General features: G+C 35.6%; 1 protein-coding gene across 1 annotated transcript in view; it reads right to left on the bottom strand.

The window, feature by feature from the left end:
• Snx27 (sorting nexin 27) overlaps positions 1 to 18,147 on the bottom strand; it is a 79,281-nt gene that overhangs the window by 45,553 nt on the left and 15,581 nt on the right. The window contains exon 2 of the mRNA XM_047565912.1: positions 13,158 to 13,389. Coding sequence (XP_047421868.1) covers positions 13,158 to 13,389 — 232 coding nt within the window. The remainder of the gene's footprint in view (positions 1 to 13,157; positions 13,390 to 18,147) is intronic.

The following is an 18,147-nucleotide window of genomic DNA, read 5'->3' on the forward strand; positions in this document are numbered from 1 at the left end:
CTACTATTCTTCTACACATGATGTTTAGCAGCCAATTAAATATTACAGAACAAACAAAGTATGAAAAAACAACACTTACATGAGACAAAGCAGTCTCAAAGAGACAGGTTTTGCAACTATTAGAGACTTTGGATTGTGGTTAATATGTCAAAGGATCTAATGGAAAAGGAAAAGATGAAATGTATGAATGGATGAGGAATTTTAGCAAATATAAAAACTAGAAGCAAACATCAAATGGAAATATAGAAATAAAATGTAGAAGAGATGAAGAATGCCTCCAATGATCTCATCAGTAGACTAGACACAGCTGAGGAATTAGCAAACTTAAAGACAGGTCAATAAAAATGAACTCAACAGAAACAAAAGAAAAATAACATCCAAAAGCTTTCAGACAATATAAAATAGTCTAACACATTTGTAACTGAAGTCTGAGAAAGACAAGAGAAGAACAGAGCTAAAGAAATATTTGAAGACATAATGACTGAAAACCTCCCAAACTAATAAAAGATATTAAACTACAGATTCCCCAACCAGGACAAATATCTGTTTATCCTGTTTACCAAGAAACATCCACTAGACACATTAAAAATCAAACTTATGAAAACCAAAGATAAAAAAGAAAATTCTAAAGGTGTCCAGGAGAGGTCAAAATATTACATAAAAGAAGATCAAAAATTAAAATGTGCAGGCTGGGGAGATAGCTCAGCTGGTAGAGTGCTTGCCTTGCAAGCACAAAGCCCTGGGTTCGATCCCCAGCACCACAAAAAAAAAAAAAAAAAAAAATTAAAATGTGCAAGTTGGGCACTATGGCACACACCTGTAATCCCAGCAGCTCAGGAGGCTGAGGCAGGAGGAGCTCAAGTTCAAAGTCAGTCTCAGCAAAAGCAAAGTGCTAAGCAACTCAGTGAGACCCTTTCTCTAAATAAAATATAAAAAATAGGGTTGGGGATGTGGCTCAGTGGTAGAGTGCCCCTGGGTTCAATCCCCCAGAACCAAAAAAAAAAAAAAAAGTTTCTCATTACAAACTATGCAAACAGTAAGACTAAGTAGCATTTTTTGAGTACAAAAAGAAAACAAACAACAATAACAAAACCTATCAACCCAGAATTCTAAATCCTATTAAAAAAACCTTTCAAATATAAAGGTGAAATAAAAACTTTTTCAGACCAACAAAAGTTAAAAGGATTCATTGCCTGTAATAGACAATATTTACAAGAAATGTTAATGGAAGTAGCAAATGGAATAATGATGCCAGACGGAAACTGGATTTACACAAAGTAATGAAGTATACTAGAAATGGTAAATAGATGGTTAAATATAAAAGTACTCTTTTCTCAATTTTAATCTCTTTAAAAGGTAAATTATTTGACCTGGGGTGGAGCTCAATAGTAAAGCATTTGCATTGCATACACAAGGACCTGGATTCAATCTCCAGTACTACAGTCCCCTGCCCCTACCACCACAAACATACACAGAGTTAACCGTTTAAAGCAAAGAAAATAATGTACCATGGGGTTTAAAAGACATGAAAATAAATGTATGAAAACAACTGCACAAAGGATGAGGGAGAAGAAATACATTCTTTTAAGAGTCTAACACTATATGTGAAGTAAAAATGTTATTTGAGGGTACACATTTATGAAGATGTATACTGTAAACACAGAACAAATACTAAGAAAAGAAAACAACAAATTTTAAAATTAGTAAAACAACAGTGCAGAGAAAATGGAATCATTTTTAAATACTCCATTACTCAAAAAAAAAAAAGAGAGGAAAAAAGAAATAGATGAGCAAGATCATAGATTAACCTAACTATATTAATAATTATACTAATTGTAGATATTCTACACATTTCAATAAATGACTAAGATTGCCAGATTGGATAAAAATGCAAGATCCAACTCTAAGCTATCTATAAGAAACCCACTTTAATTATAAACATATAGCTAGGTTAAAAGTAAAAAGATAGAAAACATGACACTGGGTATGGTGGTGCACATCTGTAATCCCAGAGGCTCCAGAGGCTGAGACAGGTTTGAAGCCAGCCTTAGCAACTCAGCAAGGCTCTAAGCAACTTAGTGAGAACCTGTCTCAAAATAAAAAATAAAAAAGGGGGACTGGGGTTGGAGTTCTGCTCCTGTCTCACACATGTGAGGCACTAGGTTCAATCCTCAGCACCACATAAAAGTAAATTAAATAAAGATATTGTATACATCTACAACTAAAAAATTTTTTTTAAATAAAATAAAATAATAAAAAAGGGCTGGGGATGTGGGTCAATGGTCAGGTACCCTTGGGTTCAATTCCCTCAATCCCCAAAAAAACCAACACCAACAACAAAACATATACAATGAAAACATGAAATCCGAAATAAATGTGGCTATATTTTAATATCAGAGAAAGATCTCAAAACAAAGAATATTACCAAGGATAAATAGAAATATTTCTTAAGGGCTGGGGATATAGCTCAGTTGGTTGAGTGCTTGCCTCGCAAGCATAAGGCCCTGGGTTCAAATCCTCAGTACCACAAAAAAAAAAAAAAAAAAAAGAAATATTTCTCAATAATAAGGGGGTCAATTCAACAAGAAGAAATAACAGTTTCTTTACACATAAAGAAAAACCCAATATAATTGAAGATTTCATGTCAGGTATTATTACATAAACTCCTTGTCGATCAATGCTCCCACAGATAACAAATATGAACTCTGGACGAAATGAAAAAAAAAAAAAAATCCCAATTACTTGAGGATTCTGAATAGTACACTAAAAGAAAGCAGACTGTGGAGGGCAATCAAAACATGGAGCAACAAACTGTACAGGCCTGGGTTTTCTGCTTTTAGGGAGCTTTGCCTTGTGATAGACACTAGTCACAAAGTGGCACAACTTAAACAAACAAAAGTCTGGTAGAAGGTAGGCCTGGTGTGGTATCCAGCTATAGTACCAGGTACTCGGGAGGCTGAGGCAGAAGGGGCACAAGTTTGAGGCTAGCCTTGGCAACTCAGCAAGACCCTGTTTCAAAATAAAAAGGACTGGAGATGTAACCCAGTGGTAGAGTATGTGCCTAATATGTGCTGAACCCTGGGTTCAATCACTAGTTCCACCAAAACAAAAACTAAAAACAAAAAGCTCCAACAGAAATCCTGACATCTTTCTGATTCAAAGAGATAGGGATTTGAAATAGGAAGATAGGAAATTACCTCTGTCACCAGAGTGAACAGACAATCTCAAAGGAGAGAGCCAGAAAAGGGTATCTTACTCTTAACTCTATGAGTGAACACCTCATGTATCTCAGATTAATCTCTCCTTGAATGATGTCTTCAGACTCAAGAAGCACAGCAAAGGCTTAAAGAATTAAACTGAAAGAATGACTAAAAAAAAAAAAATGAATACAACTCACAGGTGACACAGCTTAGACTGACACATAAAACAAAAACATCAGTACTCTTCAGAGGAATACTACAGAACTCAGAGTCTCCACAATGTACATTTACAATCTTCAGAATAAAATCCAAAATTATACAATATACAAAGAACCAGGAGGATATGATCATTTAGGATAAGACACTTAAGAGGCCAACCCCCAAATTATATAAAGGTTGAGATGTTCATATGTAGCCAATGGAACAGATAAGAGCCCAGAAAAAGAACCACACATAACATGGGTCAACTGATTTTCCATGACAATGCCAAGGTATTTCAATGGGGGAAAATATATTCTTTTCAGAACAAGTTGCTGAAACACGGTCTTATAAAGAAGGGAACTAAGCACATAGCATTTACCATCCTGTCTCTTGAGATCAACCCTGAACCATGAGGGAATTTGCTCAGCAAAGAAAAGGTAAGCAGTCCCACTCATGCCACAGACACTTGAAGCATTTGCTACTAGACAACACTGCAGAACCTCACAGGCCCTGAGCCCAGTCTGGGGAGCTGCCAAGTTACCACATCACTGCTCATCAGAGAAAAACCTCAGCCCACATTGTATCCATCCCTACCCAGGTTCCTACTGCACAGTGCCACAGTGAGACTTTACGCATTAGGACCCTATGTAGCAGCCAGCAACTTGATAGATGCAGTCCTGCAAACCATCCTCTCTCACCCTCCCATGGCCCCAGAAGTACCAGGTAGGCTACACTGAGTGGGTAGGCCCACACAGACCCTGGAAAAAACAGTCAGGTAGCTCTGCCCATGCTACTTCTATCCTGGGAAGCAGTTAGGCAACCTACCTTGAACAGGTTGGCCTCTGGAGGCTCTGCAAAGTCAGCCTCACAGTCCTTGGATACTAATAGTCACCCCATCTGCACCTATTGATGTGGCCTGGCCCCCAGATACTGACATGTACCTTGCTCTGCTACCAAACATGCTGCACCTCATCCAGGTGGCCCCACTCCTGTGTGGCCCTTAGAAAGTAATGATGCCATACCTCTGCTGTTACAACAAGTACACCTCACCTGCAGGCCTGTCAGACTGACCCCATCCCCACAAAGCCTGCAGTGCTAGGCCACTGAGGTATCCATATACATCACCAACATAGACTACAGATGAAGAACATCTTTTACTACAAAAGCCACCCTATAAAATTGGTAGAGGCAAATGATCTGCTAAATGCGCAGTACCAATCATATCAGGAATACTAAAAGCATGGAAAAACAAGGTAACATGATACCTCCAAAGGAATACAAATAACTCCCAAGCAATATACCTCAAAGAAAAGGAAATCAACAAACCACCTGAAAAAGGATTCAAAACAATGAATTCTTGGGCCTGGGTTGTGGTTCTGTCGTAGAGCACCTGCCTAGCGTATGTGAGGCACTGGGTTTGATTCTCAGCACCACATATATAAATAAGTGAATAAAATAAAGGTTCATCAACTTCTAAAAAAAAATTTATTAAAAAAATGAGTTTTTCACAAATGGTGTGCCTTTACTTCATGTACAAACAGAGAAACAGTATGTATCCCATTTGTGTACAATAAAAATAAATTTAAAAAAATAATTTAAAAAAGTAAAATTAAATTAAATTAAATTTTAAAAATGAGTTCTGCCTCTACTAATTTTAAGGAGATTTAATGAGATACAAAAGAATACAGATACACAATTCATTAAATAATTGAGAAATTCAACAAAGTGACAGAAAAGAGTCACACAAATCTTAGAGCTTAATACATGGGCTCAGGATACAATAATTGAGAAATTCAACAAAGTGACAGAAAAGAGTCACACAAATCTTAGAGCTCAATACATGGGCTAAGGATATAGCTCAGTTGGTAGAGGGCTTGCCTCACATGCTCAAGGCCCTGAGTTCAATCCCCAGCACCACCAAAAAAAAAAAAAAAAAAAAAAAAAAAAAAGAACTCAATTTTAAAATAAGACATACAGTTAACAACCTCAACAGGGAGTAGAGCAAGCAGAAAGAATTTCCAAGATTGAAGATTGAAGACAGGTCTTTTGAAATAACCCAGTCAGACCAACAAATAAATAAACAGAATAAAGAAAGACTGAGAATTATGGGACATCCTTTAGCAAGCAAACATTCACATTATAGAACTCAAGAAAGAGAAGAAAAGGAAGAAGAAACAGAAAACCTATTCAATAAAGCAACTGCTGAAAACTTTACAAATTTGGAGAAACATACAGACATCCAGGTCTGAATTTAATACATTTGGCCAAAAAAGAATTTCTCTGAGGCATATCATAGTCAAACTGTCATAAGTACAAGACAAAGAGAGGATTCTAAAAATACAAGTGAGAAGTTAAGAGAATTCCTATTACACCAATAGCAGACTTCTCAGCAGAAACCTTCCAGGCTAGGAGAGAATGGGATAATACAGTCAGTTCTCCAAGAAAAAACTGACAATCAAGAATACCTACCCAGGGGGAGAAGGGAAAAAATAACACAATAAGTCAAACAACATTGCCCTATGTAAATTTATGATTACACAAATGGTATGCCTTTACTCCATGTACAAACAGAGAAACAACATGTATCCCATTTGTTTGCAATAAAAAAAATATGGCCAATTAACACATGTTAATCAAAATGAAATAAAATAAAGGAGATTTTTAAGTGAAAAAAAAAAAAAAAAAAAGAATACTACCCAGGGCTGAGATTGTGGCTCAGTGGTAGAGCACTTGCCTCGCATGTGTGAGACACTGGGTTCAATTCTCAGCACCACATACAAATAAATGAATAAAATAAAGGTTCATTGACAACTAAAATAATAATAATAAAAAAAATACCTACCCAGCAAAGCTATCCTTCAGAAATGAAGAAATAAAGCTTTCTAAAAACAGCAAAAAACAGGGAATTCATCACTACCAGACTGGACCTCCAAGAAATGCTTCAGGGAATCCTACACTAGAAGCAAAAGGATAAAAACTACCATTAAGGCCAGGTGCAGAGGCACATGCCTGTAATCCCAGCAGCTCAGGAGACAGGAGGATCATGAGTTCAAAGTCAGACTCAACAACTTAGTGAGGCCCTAAGCAACTCAGTGAGACCCTGTCTGTAAATAAAAGATAAAAAAGGGTTGGGGATGTGGCTCAGTGGTTAAGCACCCCTGGGTTCAATCCCTGGTACCAAAAAAGGAAGAAAAAAAGAAAACTACCATCATGGACTGGGGTTGTGGCTCAGTTGCTAGAATGCTTGCCTAGCACGTGTGAGGCCCTGGGTTTGATCCTTAGCACCACATAAAAATAAGTAAATAAAATAAAGGTATTAAGAAAAAAAAAAGAAAGAAAACTACCATCATGAAAATGTTAGAACAGTTGCATGAAGAGAAAAAGAACCAAACCTTATCAATACAGAAAACTATCAAATCGCAAAAATGAACAAGGAGAAGAAAGGAACAAACGATATACAAAACAATTAGAAAAAAATCAATAAAATGGCAAGAATTTCTCTTTACTTATCGCAAATAACTTTCAAAGTGCATAGATTGTATCCTAATTAAAAGATATAGACTGAATGGATTTTAAAAAACAAGATCCAAAAATATACTGCCTATAAGAAATTCACTTGGCCAGTAAAGACAAAATACAGACTGAAAGTGAACAAATGGAAAAAGATACACCAAGCAAACAGAAACTAAAAGTATGCAGGAGTGATAGCTGTACTTAACACAGAAGTTGTAGCTGTACTTAACACAAAAGTTGTACTTAACACAAAAGGGAACTTAAGTCCAAAAATGTAAAATGTTACAAAGATGGTCATTATATAATGATAAAGGACCAATACAGCAAGAAAAAATAACCATTGTAAATATATATGTACCCAACACCTAATTAGGAGCACTTAATTATATAAAGCAAACATTGTAATACAATAGTTGGAGAATTCAACATCCTTCAACATCCCTCCTTCAATGTACTGATTATCCAGATCAAAAAAAAAAAAAAAAAGAAAGCATCAAACTATACTATATACCAAATGGGCCTAAAAGACATTCATAGAACATTTCATTCAAGAGCTGTAGAATATATCTACATTCTTCTCATTGGCACATGGAATTCTCCAGGACAGACCACAAGTCAGACCACAAAGCCTAAACAAATTAAAAGGAACTGCTTTCATAGTATTTATCTTCTCCGACCACAATGGGATAAGACCAGAAATCCACAAGAACTATTTTAGAAATTATACAAATAAATAAAAAATTACACAAAATTCTCTTGAGCAACCAGTGAGTCAATGAATAAGTCAAAAGGGGAAATTTAAACATTTCTTGAAACAAATGAAAATTAAAATACAGTATAGCAAAATCTATGAGATACAGCAAAACAGTACCCAGAGAGAAGTTAATAGTAATAAGTGCCTATATAAAAAAAAAAAAAAAAAAAGCAAAAAAAAAAAGAGATGGCTTTTGAAAAGATAAACAAAACTGACAAACTTTCAATTAGACTATCTGGGAAGAGAGAAGATACAAGTAAATTAAATCAGAAATGAAAAAGGAGACATTATAGCTGATAACACAGAAATACAAGAATGATTAGAAACAATTATGAATAACTATATACAACCAACTAGAAAAGTCAAGAAGGGGCTGCAGTTGTAGCTCAGTGGTGGAGCACTCGCTTTGCATGCATGAGGCACTCACTGAGTTCAATCCTCAGCACCACATAAAAATAATAAATAAATAAAATAAAGGTATTGTGTCCATCTACAACTAAAAATATTTAAAAAAATAAAAGTCAAGAAGTGGATAAATTTCTGAACACATATAACTTACCAAATTTGAACCATGAGGACATAGAAAAATAGACAAATAACAAGTAATAAGATTGAATCAGTAATAAAAAGTCAACTGACAAAAGAAAAGCCCAGGATTAGATGGATGGTTTCACTGCCAAATTTCACCAAACTTTTAAAGAACAATTAATACCAATTATTCTCAAACTATTCCAAAGTATTAAAAGCATTAAACTCTATAAAAGTCAGCATTACCCTGACACCAAAACTAGACAAAGTACAACAGAAAAGAAAACTACAGACCAATATTCCTGAAGAAAGATGCAAAAACTCTCAATAAAATACAGCTAATGAAAGTTTAACAGCATATACAAAAGATCAAATCATCATCAAGTAGAATTTATCCCAGGGAGGCAAGGATAGTTCAACATGTACAAATCAAAAGTATCAATATAATGAAGAATAAAAAACATATGATCATCTCAATAAATGCATAAGGTATTCACTAAAACTCACCAAGCTTTTAAAGAACAATTAATTATTCCTTTTTTTAAATCATTCCTTCATAAATAGCACACTGATGGGCTGGGGTTGTGGCTCAGTGGTACAGTGCTTGCCTGGCATGTGTGAAGCCCTGGGTTCAATCCTCAGTACCACATGTAAATAAATAAATAAATACATCCATCAACTAAAAAAATTTTTTAAATTAAAAATAATAAAATGGCACACTGAGCTAGGCATGGCAACACCTGCCTGTGATCCATGGGTCTGCGGCAAGAGAAGTGCTAGTTCTAGACCAGCCTGGATAACTTAGCAAGACCCTGTGTCAAAATAAAAGAATTAAAAAGAGCTGAGGCAGGAGAACCCCAAGTTCAAGGCCAGGCTCAATAACTTAAGGAGGTTCTGCCTCAAAATAAAAAATAAAAAGGGCTGAGGATGCAGTTCGATGGTAACGGGACCCTGGGTTCAATCCCCAGTACCAAATTTAAAAAAATTTTTTTTCTAAATTTATACATAAATGCTCATAAGAAACCAGGTACAGTGACACACACCTGCAATCCCAGCAACTCAGGAGGCTGAGGCAGAATGATCACAAGTTCAAGGCCAACCTCAGTAATTTGGTGAAGCCCTCAACCACTTAGCAAGACCCTGTTTCAAAGAAAAAATAAAAAGGACTGGGGACACAGGTCAGTGGTAAAATGTCCCAGGTTCAATCCCCAGTACCAAAAAAAAAAAAAAAAAAAAAAAAATCATTAAGAACATTATTCATGTTTCCTCAAAGTGGAAACAACTCAAATGTCCATCATTTGGATGAATTAAAAGTTGTACATTTGGCAATAAAAATGAAATACTGATACAAGCTACAAAATGGAGAAACTTTGAAAATATGCTAAATGAAAAAGCCAGTCACAAAAAATCATATAGTTCCATTGATACAAAATGTCTAATATGGCCGGGCACGGTAGTACACACCTATAATCCCAGTAGCTCAGGAGGCTGAGACAGGAGGATCACGAGTTCAAAGCCAGCCTCAGCAAAAGTGAGGCACTAAGCAACTCAGTAAGACCTTGTCTCTAAAATAGGGCTGGGGATGTGGCTCAGTGGTCAAGTGCCCCTGAGTTCAATCCCAGTAATCAATAAATAAACAAACAAATAAATAAATAAAAATAAAATACCTAGTAGAGGCCAACTTACAGGACACAAAGTAGGTTAGTGGTTGCCTAGGATTGGAGGAGATAGAAGGTGTGGGGAATAACGGCTACAGTGTTGAGTTTCTTTTTGAGGTGATGACACTATTCTAAAATTGATTGTGATGATGGGCACATAATTCTATAAACACACCAAGTACTACTAAATTGTATAATTTATAAGAATGAATATGTAGCATTTAAATCATACCTCAATAAAGTTATTACAAAGAGAACTAAACTATAAAACTTCTACAGGAACACATAAAAAACAGGTGTCCTTGCCAGGTGCAATGGCACATGCCTATAATCCCAGCAACCTGGGAGGCTGAGGCAGAAGGATTGCAAATTCAAAGCCAGCCTCAGCAACTTAGCCAGACCCTGTCTCAAACCAAAAAACAAAAAGGGCTGGGGATGGATGGTTAAGCACCCCTGGGCTCAATCCATAATTCCAAAAGAAAAAAGAAAAGAGTCAGGCACAGGGACAGAGGCCTGTAATCCCAGTTACTAGAGAGGCTGAGGCAGAAGGATTACAAGTTTGATACCAGCCTTGGCAATTTAGTGAGGCCCTGTATCAAAATTAAAAATAAAAAATAAGGCTGGGGGGGGGCGCTAAGGTTGTGGCTCAGCAGTAGCATAGCACACTGTGAGGCACTGAGTTCAATCCTCAGTACCACATAAAAATAATAAATAAAATAAAGACATCATGTCCATCTAAAAATGTCCATCTAATCATGTCCACAACTAAAAAAATATGTTTAAAAAATAAAGCTGGGAATATAGCTCAGTGGTAGAGCATACTTGGATTAAAAAAAAAAAAAGAAAGAAAGAAAATCCAAGTCAAGCCATAGACTAGGAGAAATATTTATAAAACATGTGATAAAGGACTTATATCCAGAATATATAAAGAATCCTTACAACAAAATAATAAATTCAATTTTTTAAGTGGGCAGAAGGCTGGAACACATACTTCACCAGTGAACACAGATGAATGGCCATTAAGCATAGGAAAATAAGCTCATCATCATGAGTCATTAGGTAACTGTAAACTAAAACCAAAGTCAGTTACCATTATACCCATGAGAATGGCTTGAATTAAAAGACTGAGGGCTGGGGGTGTAGCTCAGTGGTACAGCATGTGCTCAGGTATACAAAAACAAAAAAGACTGAAAAGGGGCTGTGGTTCAGTGGTAGAAGGCACTGGGTTAGATCCTCAGCACCACATATATATGAATGAATGAATGAATGAATGAATTTTTTTAAAGACTGAAAATACCAAGAATTCAAGAAGTTGTGGATCAACTGGAACTCTCTACAGCAAATGAGAATGAAAACAGTAGTACATCCATGTTGGAAAAGAGTTTGGCAGTTTAGTTTCCTGTAAGTTTAAAACTAAACGCTTACCATAAGAACCTGCAATTCCACTTCTAGGTATACACTGAAGAGAAAGGAAAACATATATCTATATAAAGACCTGTACATTAACGTTATTTCACAGCAGCTCAGTCACAAGAGCTGAAAACTCAACTGTATATCAATAACCAATGAATAAACAAATCTTAGTAAATTCATTCAATGAATGAAAAAAGAACAGGGGTGGGAATATAACTATCCAGCATTCATGAGACCTTGGGTTCAATCCCTAGAATCCCCAAAGAGAGAGGGAAAAAAAAGAATGCTGCCCAAAACTATGCAATATGCAAGAGTGTATCAAACTTGTGTCAATATGAAAAGGACTAGACTAACTGAAAAAGCCAGATACAAAAGAATACATTTTGTATAATTCCCATTTTATTTGATATTAAAAAAACAATATATAAAATACAGTGACAGAAAGCAAATCAATGGTAGACAAGGGCTGTAATAGGGAGAGAAGTCTGAAAGGGGCACAGGGGAATTTGTGGGAGATGCTGAAAATGTTCTACGTCTTTTCTTTATTGTGGTGTGCTGGAGGTTATAAGACTATGGACATTTGTAAAAACTTGTAAAACTGGACATTTAACTGGTTGAATAATGTAGGTAAAATGTGTTCAATAAGGTTGATTTTCTTAAAAAGAATAATTAATGATTTCAATCCTTTTCCCAAGTCCACAGAAGTTCTCAAGGTCTTAGGGAATTCCCAAAAGGTCTTAGCAACCAATCTGCTCTACTTTTAGAACCTGACCCTAATTTCAACTTCTTACCTGCCTTATCATTCAAAGTTAGCACTTCTGAAGCATAAAACTCTAAACTTTGTGGACAGTTCTAAGAACGGAGACCATGCTGATATAAAATCTACATGCTATCATCTCAGCTAACTTACAGAAGCAAACAATATTTGATTCCTCTGCAACTTTTCTAGTTTCCTTGCTTTTCTCATCTTCCCACATTAAAAAAAAAAAAAATTACTATAAATGTTTAGGGAACAGATTTTAGTTTCAGAGAACTCTACTTTAATCAGCAGGTCAGGCTTAAACACCTGCAGTCTGTTTGCCAATATCTAACTCATGACATTTTCTACAAAGATTACAAGAATAATGAACACTTTTCATTATATCAACATTCCCAATAGAATCAAAGGCAAATAAAGTGTATGGCAAACAACAGAAAAATATGTAGACTGGGGTATCAGTGGCAACTAGGTTTCGAAGAACAAACAGCAGCATTCAGGAAAGGGGCTAGCACACATTACCAGGAATTCAAAATGGGCTTTCCTGCATATTTCCAAAGCAGCAATTTGGAAATATAAAACAGTTCATGGAAATTGCATTTAGAGTGCTAGGACCTTGGGAAAGACCAGAGTTAATCATACACAAAGACATCTCCAAAGAAATGCAAAAGAACAAGATATGGAGAAAGTATAGGGAGGCACGGGTTCCAAAATGGACAAACTTCTATATTACCCCAATATTTTGGAAGACAGCACCTTTTTAAATTAATCTTGCTCTATGGTTCCACAGTTTCAACAATAACTGAGAGACTATTATTAGCAAAGAAATATGGCAGCCAATAAAAGAACAAACAGGCAAAACAAGCTCACACTTGTTTACTAGAGCAGAAAGCAAATTTGAAACAAAATAAAATGGAATTGTACTTAAGTGGAAGTAGGATTCTTCTTCATTACTGTAGTTCACTCCCTGAGATAAATCAGGATTGTGTTTCTTATTTATGTGTGAACCCATCTTTGTAGTAGACAAACTGACCTAAGTTGCAGTCTTTTAGTCTACTATTCTAATGTATTCATAATAAGACTGCGGGAAATGAAAGCTAGTTATTTGAGAATCATATTGGGCTGACACTCACCACAAATTTCTCACCATTCTGCTCCACATGTTTGTATGTGGGGACCGATATGGGCACTGCTTGCTTTTCTGTGTAATCATAAAATGATTGTCCCAACGAGTCGTCACTGGGATCTAGATTATCCGCCTCATGAGGAGGTACAGATAACACTGTCAAGATCAATTCCTTCTCGCCTGCTCGGATCAGGTCCACCACCTGCTTGTGTGTCGCCCCCTCAACATTCACGCCGTTCCTAAGGGGAAAAAGGGAAAAAGACAATCCCATGAACCAGAAAGGTCCAAACACTTCGTATTTCCACCCTCCTGCCCCAACTCCAGTGTTACACAGTATGAACCATAAAATCAAAAGATTCATTTGGTTCTAGAAAAGATATTTATATCTTCACAGATTCTAAAGTGAAAAGCTGTTTGTGAACTTACAGCAGTGGGAAAAATGGAAACCAGGGAGAGGACCTATCTTTCCTCTGTATTAGAACCCACACACAGCTTCAGGAAAGTACACGGGAAAGATGGGGAAGCCAAGAAGAAAGCAAAGTTTTTAGGTCAAACAGTCCACAACTTCCTCATCTAAGCATGTATACAACACAAAATGGTTTTTGACAATCTTCCTATTTGAACTATCCTCTTCATCCTTTTAAAACTTGGGGGAATTTTGTTAAAAGAAACTTCATAAAATATATTCCCTTAATTTGTAAATAGAGACTCAAAAAAAGTATGACTTGAAATACTTCCTTTTCATTTTATATCCAATTTCTCCTCATCAAATTAGTCAACTTAATTTTCCTTTATACCCATTTTATTACCTTGGGAGTTAAACAGTACTAACGTACATACATGCTTGTTTCTTCTAACACCTGGCTTTTAAAAAGGCAAGGAAATTTTCTCTCTAAATTTTCATTATCTGACCCAACTTCCTTTGTTCTCCCAATCACTTCAATTAATTACTCAGGACTTACTTTTTTCCTACTCTGTGCTATCCCACTTAAAGCACTGTGTAATCTGTCCAAACAAACAAACACATAATGTTATATAGTAAATCAACCTACCCATTCTCCTTCCTATTTCACTGTGTACAAAAGGGCTGAAATAAGGAAAAGTACAAGGTTTGTAAGAAAAGAATTTTGTCAAGAAAGATGCTGACCAGCACCCAAAAAAAAAAAAAGAAAGATGCTGAGTCTCATGAAACTCACTCAACAAACTAATCTACCTCCCTAGAATGCTGACCCAGCCTACCCATCTCAGCAATAACACTGGGCAGCTGGCCTGGAGGTTCCCTACCATGGCTATCCCAACAGAGATAGGAAATACACACCTGGCCTCTAATCAATTTAATATTTAAAACTTATCTACCCTTTTAGAGTTAAATTCTCTTTTGGTTCTGTTCCAAACCATTAGGGTTTTTCCTTCCTGAAGATGACACTAAGTTTAGTAACGAGCCTTCCACACAATTTTCAGTCACTGGAATTGTTTCTGTCAGAGTCTGGTATCCGGTATCCGAAACATCCATTTATATAAACAGAACAGGCAAGAGATCACTCAGCTTGCCTCCTTCCTTATTTTGGGTTTAACAATCTAGCCAGTAATGTCAGTACTCTTGACATTTCACAACCTAGACTTACACAAAAACAAAAAACAAACAAAAATCAGTGGTTTTATTTTTAAATAAATACTGTAGAAGAACAAAAAGAGTCCTTTTTACTGATGGAAACTTGGACTTTTATTCAGATCAGGTCAGACTAATGATCAAAAATACATGATCAACTATGACCATACAGCAGAATGGTAAAATGGAAAGAAAATAGGTTTTAAACCTAGATCTAAGTGAATGAAATTCCGGCCCTGGCTATTAATATCAGAATTGGTCTTGATAGAGTTATTTTATGTTTCTTAGTCTTGCTTTATATATCTGCAAAACAGGGAAAAGAAGTCCCTAACAGAGTTGTGAGGATTAATGTAATAAACCATGTCTTCAATAATGCCTGAACACTCACATCAGAATATCTAAAAAGGAAAGAAATATCATGAGGGCCAGAATATAGCCCAGTTGGTAGAGTGCTTGCCTAGCATACACAAGGCCCTGAGTTCCATCCCCAGTACCACCAACACTACCACAACAAAAAACTATGTATGAAGAGATTTTAGTTAAAGAGAAATAGAAACTAAAAGTTAGGGGTTGGCAAAAGATTTCCATCTAATTTTTTTTTTTTATTGCAGAAGAAATAAATTTTAAAATCCAAGATTAGAAATCATTAGAGAATCTACCTATCCCTAGATATCTTAGCTTACTCACAAATATCCATGTTAATAGTTTTGTTTTTTTTTTTAAACAAAACAGGTGAAACTAACATCTTAGAGATTAAACAAATTATCTTACATACTAAAACAAAATTTTTGGTTAATACAATCAATTCTATTTTATGAGATGAACATTTGTGAAAAAATGTTTAAGAACTGATGCTCAAATCTTACTTTTCAAACCCTAATTTTTTTTCCTTTAATGAAGTTTTAATCTGGGGCATTCTGGTGATAGTTTTGAGATCATAAATCTATAAAATTTGTATATAAAATTATATTCACAGGCATATTATATATTTTCTTACTGGCCAGAGTTTCCATAGTGTTCAACAGTTTCAAAAAGGAATTTGTGATCTCCAAAAAGATGAAGAACTACTGCTTTCAAAACACACCTCTACCCATTCAGTTTTCAAATCAAAATGCACTGCTTCTTGGTTCACTCACAAAAATAAGCCCTGAAAGTGAGACTTACGTGAAGAGGAGCCAGGGAGTAAGGGACCTTGCTTAGGTTTTCCTTATTAGTAAAACGTAAGACTAAACTTCAAAGTGGCTAACATCCCAAAAGCCTCATTTAAAAAAAAAAGGACAGGAAAGAACTTGCAGTGCCATATCCTAAACACACTGATAATATTTACCTGGTTCAACTATAGAAGGAATGCTACACATTCCACAACTTAATAAAAAGAGGGACATTCCTTCATTCTTCAGAGAATGAAATGAGGTCAATAAAAACCCCAGGATGTCTGATTTGAAAAAAATCCCTCCATCTTCAAGAATTAAGAGATCTTCACAGTCATAAAAATGTTTATATAAAATAATCCATTCCATATGAATTCTACTAAGCCTGGCTCAAATTAGGTGTGGCCCCAAAATTTGTACAATTCTGAAGATATAAATAAATGCAAAATATAAATTCTGCAATAAGGGAGAATTTACAGTAACACAGACTTCTAGTTCAAAGCACAGGTTTTAGAGTCTGACACACTTGGGTTTTAAAACCAATTATGCCATTTAAAAGGTGGGACCTTAAATAAATTATTCAATCTCACTAAACCTCAATTTCCTAATCCTCACAAAATGTGCTAGTAATTCCTGTAGCTAATGGAGTTGATGGAAGAACTAAGTTGCTTAGAGCCTCACAAAACTGCTGAAGCTGGCTTTGAACTTGCCATCCTCCTGCCTCAACCTCCTGAGTTGCTGGGATTACAGGCATGCACCACCACACCTGGCTCCCTTCTGTTTTTGAAACAATCTAGTTGGAATTCATTTGAAATTACTTGAGCTCTAAACCAATAATAATAATCAGGATCAAGAGATAGTCCACCACTTTCATGTGACCATTTCATCAGAGAACCACTAAATCCCACGTGCTGCAGAAAAGTACCCCACTGTCCAATAAATCTGTTTATTCCAAAGAAAGGCAATAGCCTAAACACACTATAAAAAAGTTCAACAGATATATGACTAAGCAAAAGCAGCTAAAGGTTAATTACAGAACTGAAGTGGTAAGTATATAGGCACTCACTGTACAATTCTTTCAACTTTTCTGTTTGAAATTTTTCATAATAAAATATTGGTGGGGGAGGCGGCTGCCCAAAATTCCAACAATTCACAAATAAGAACAGAATTTTTCCTTAAACATCTAAACGATACCTAAAGTACTTTGTTTTCAGCAAAGATATACTTGATAGTTCTAACAAAATTCTCATTTTTACATAAGACCAACATTTGGTTACAAAGGAGAGGCTTTTAGCTAGCTAATGGGAGTGACTTCAAATAAGACTTCTATTCAACCAAAGTTAGCCAGTCCAGGAAATTGGAAAGCTAATATAAATACTCCCAGAAGCAAAAGAATAAACTCAAAATAGGAATTTTATACAGCGTGTGAAGGAAGTCAAATATAATGAAAACTAGGTAGGGATGGAAATATAACAAAGCCAATGACTATATTGTATGGGAACAAGGAGCCATTCTACAAGTAAACAGAATACTATTTTGATTCCTTGTGACATGCAAAAAAATAATTAAATGGTAATTAGTCCCTCAGAAGCAGTCCATTAAAATAGACAATAAATCCTTATAACTCCAAGCAGTAAGAAATATTCTTCAAATTTGTAGATAAAATACAATGGCTACATACCTCAAGAATGACTAAAATTAAAAGAGTAACAATACCAAGTTTTGCCAAGGATGTGGAGTAAATGGAATTCTTGTACACTGCTGATGAGAACACAACACAAAAACAATCTAGCTATTTCTTACAATACATTGCTGCTACATGACCCAGTGATTCTAGGTGTTTACCCAAGAGAACTGAAAACATGTTCACACAGACAAATGTAGTTGAACTGTTCATTGCAATTTTATTCATAATATTCCAAAACTGAATTTCTATTAAACTTCTATCAAAAGGTAAAAAGTAAATGGTGGCATATTCATGCAATGGAGTATATTATAGCACTAAAAACATGAATGATTTGCAAAAACACAGAAACAAAAGGGTATGATTGATTTAATTCCACTTCTAAGAAGTTCCAGAATAAACAAAACTATTCTGTTGCAGTAGAAATCAGATCAGTAGTTGTCTGGAAAGGAAGGGATGAGTATTGCACGCAAAGGGGCACAAGGAAACTTTCTGAAGTGAGCAAGGGTGTTCTACGTGAGGTGGTGGTTAAGTGGATGTATACTTTTATCAA

Source organism: Sciurus carolinensis, chromosome 1 (assembly GCF_902686445.1).
Source record: "Sciurus carolinensis chromosome 1, mSciCar1.2, whole genome shotgun sequence".
NCBI classification, from domain to species: domain Eukaryota; kingdom Metazoa; phylum Chordata; class Mammalia; order Rodentia; family Sciuridae; genus Sciurus; species Sciurus carolinensis.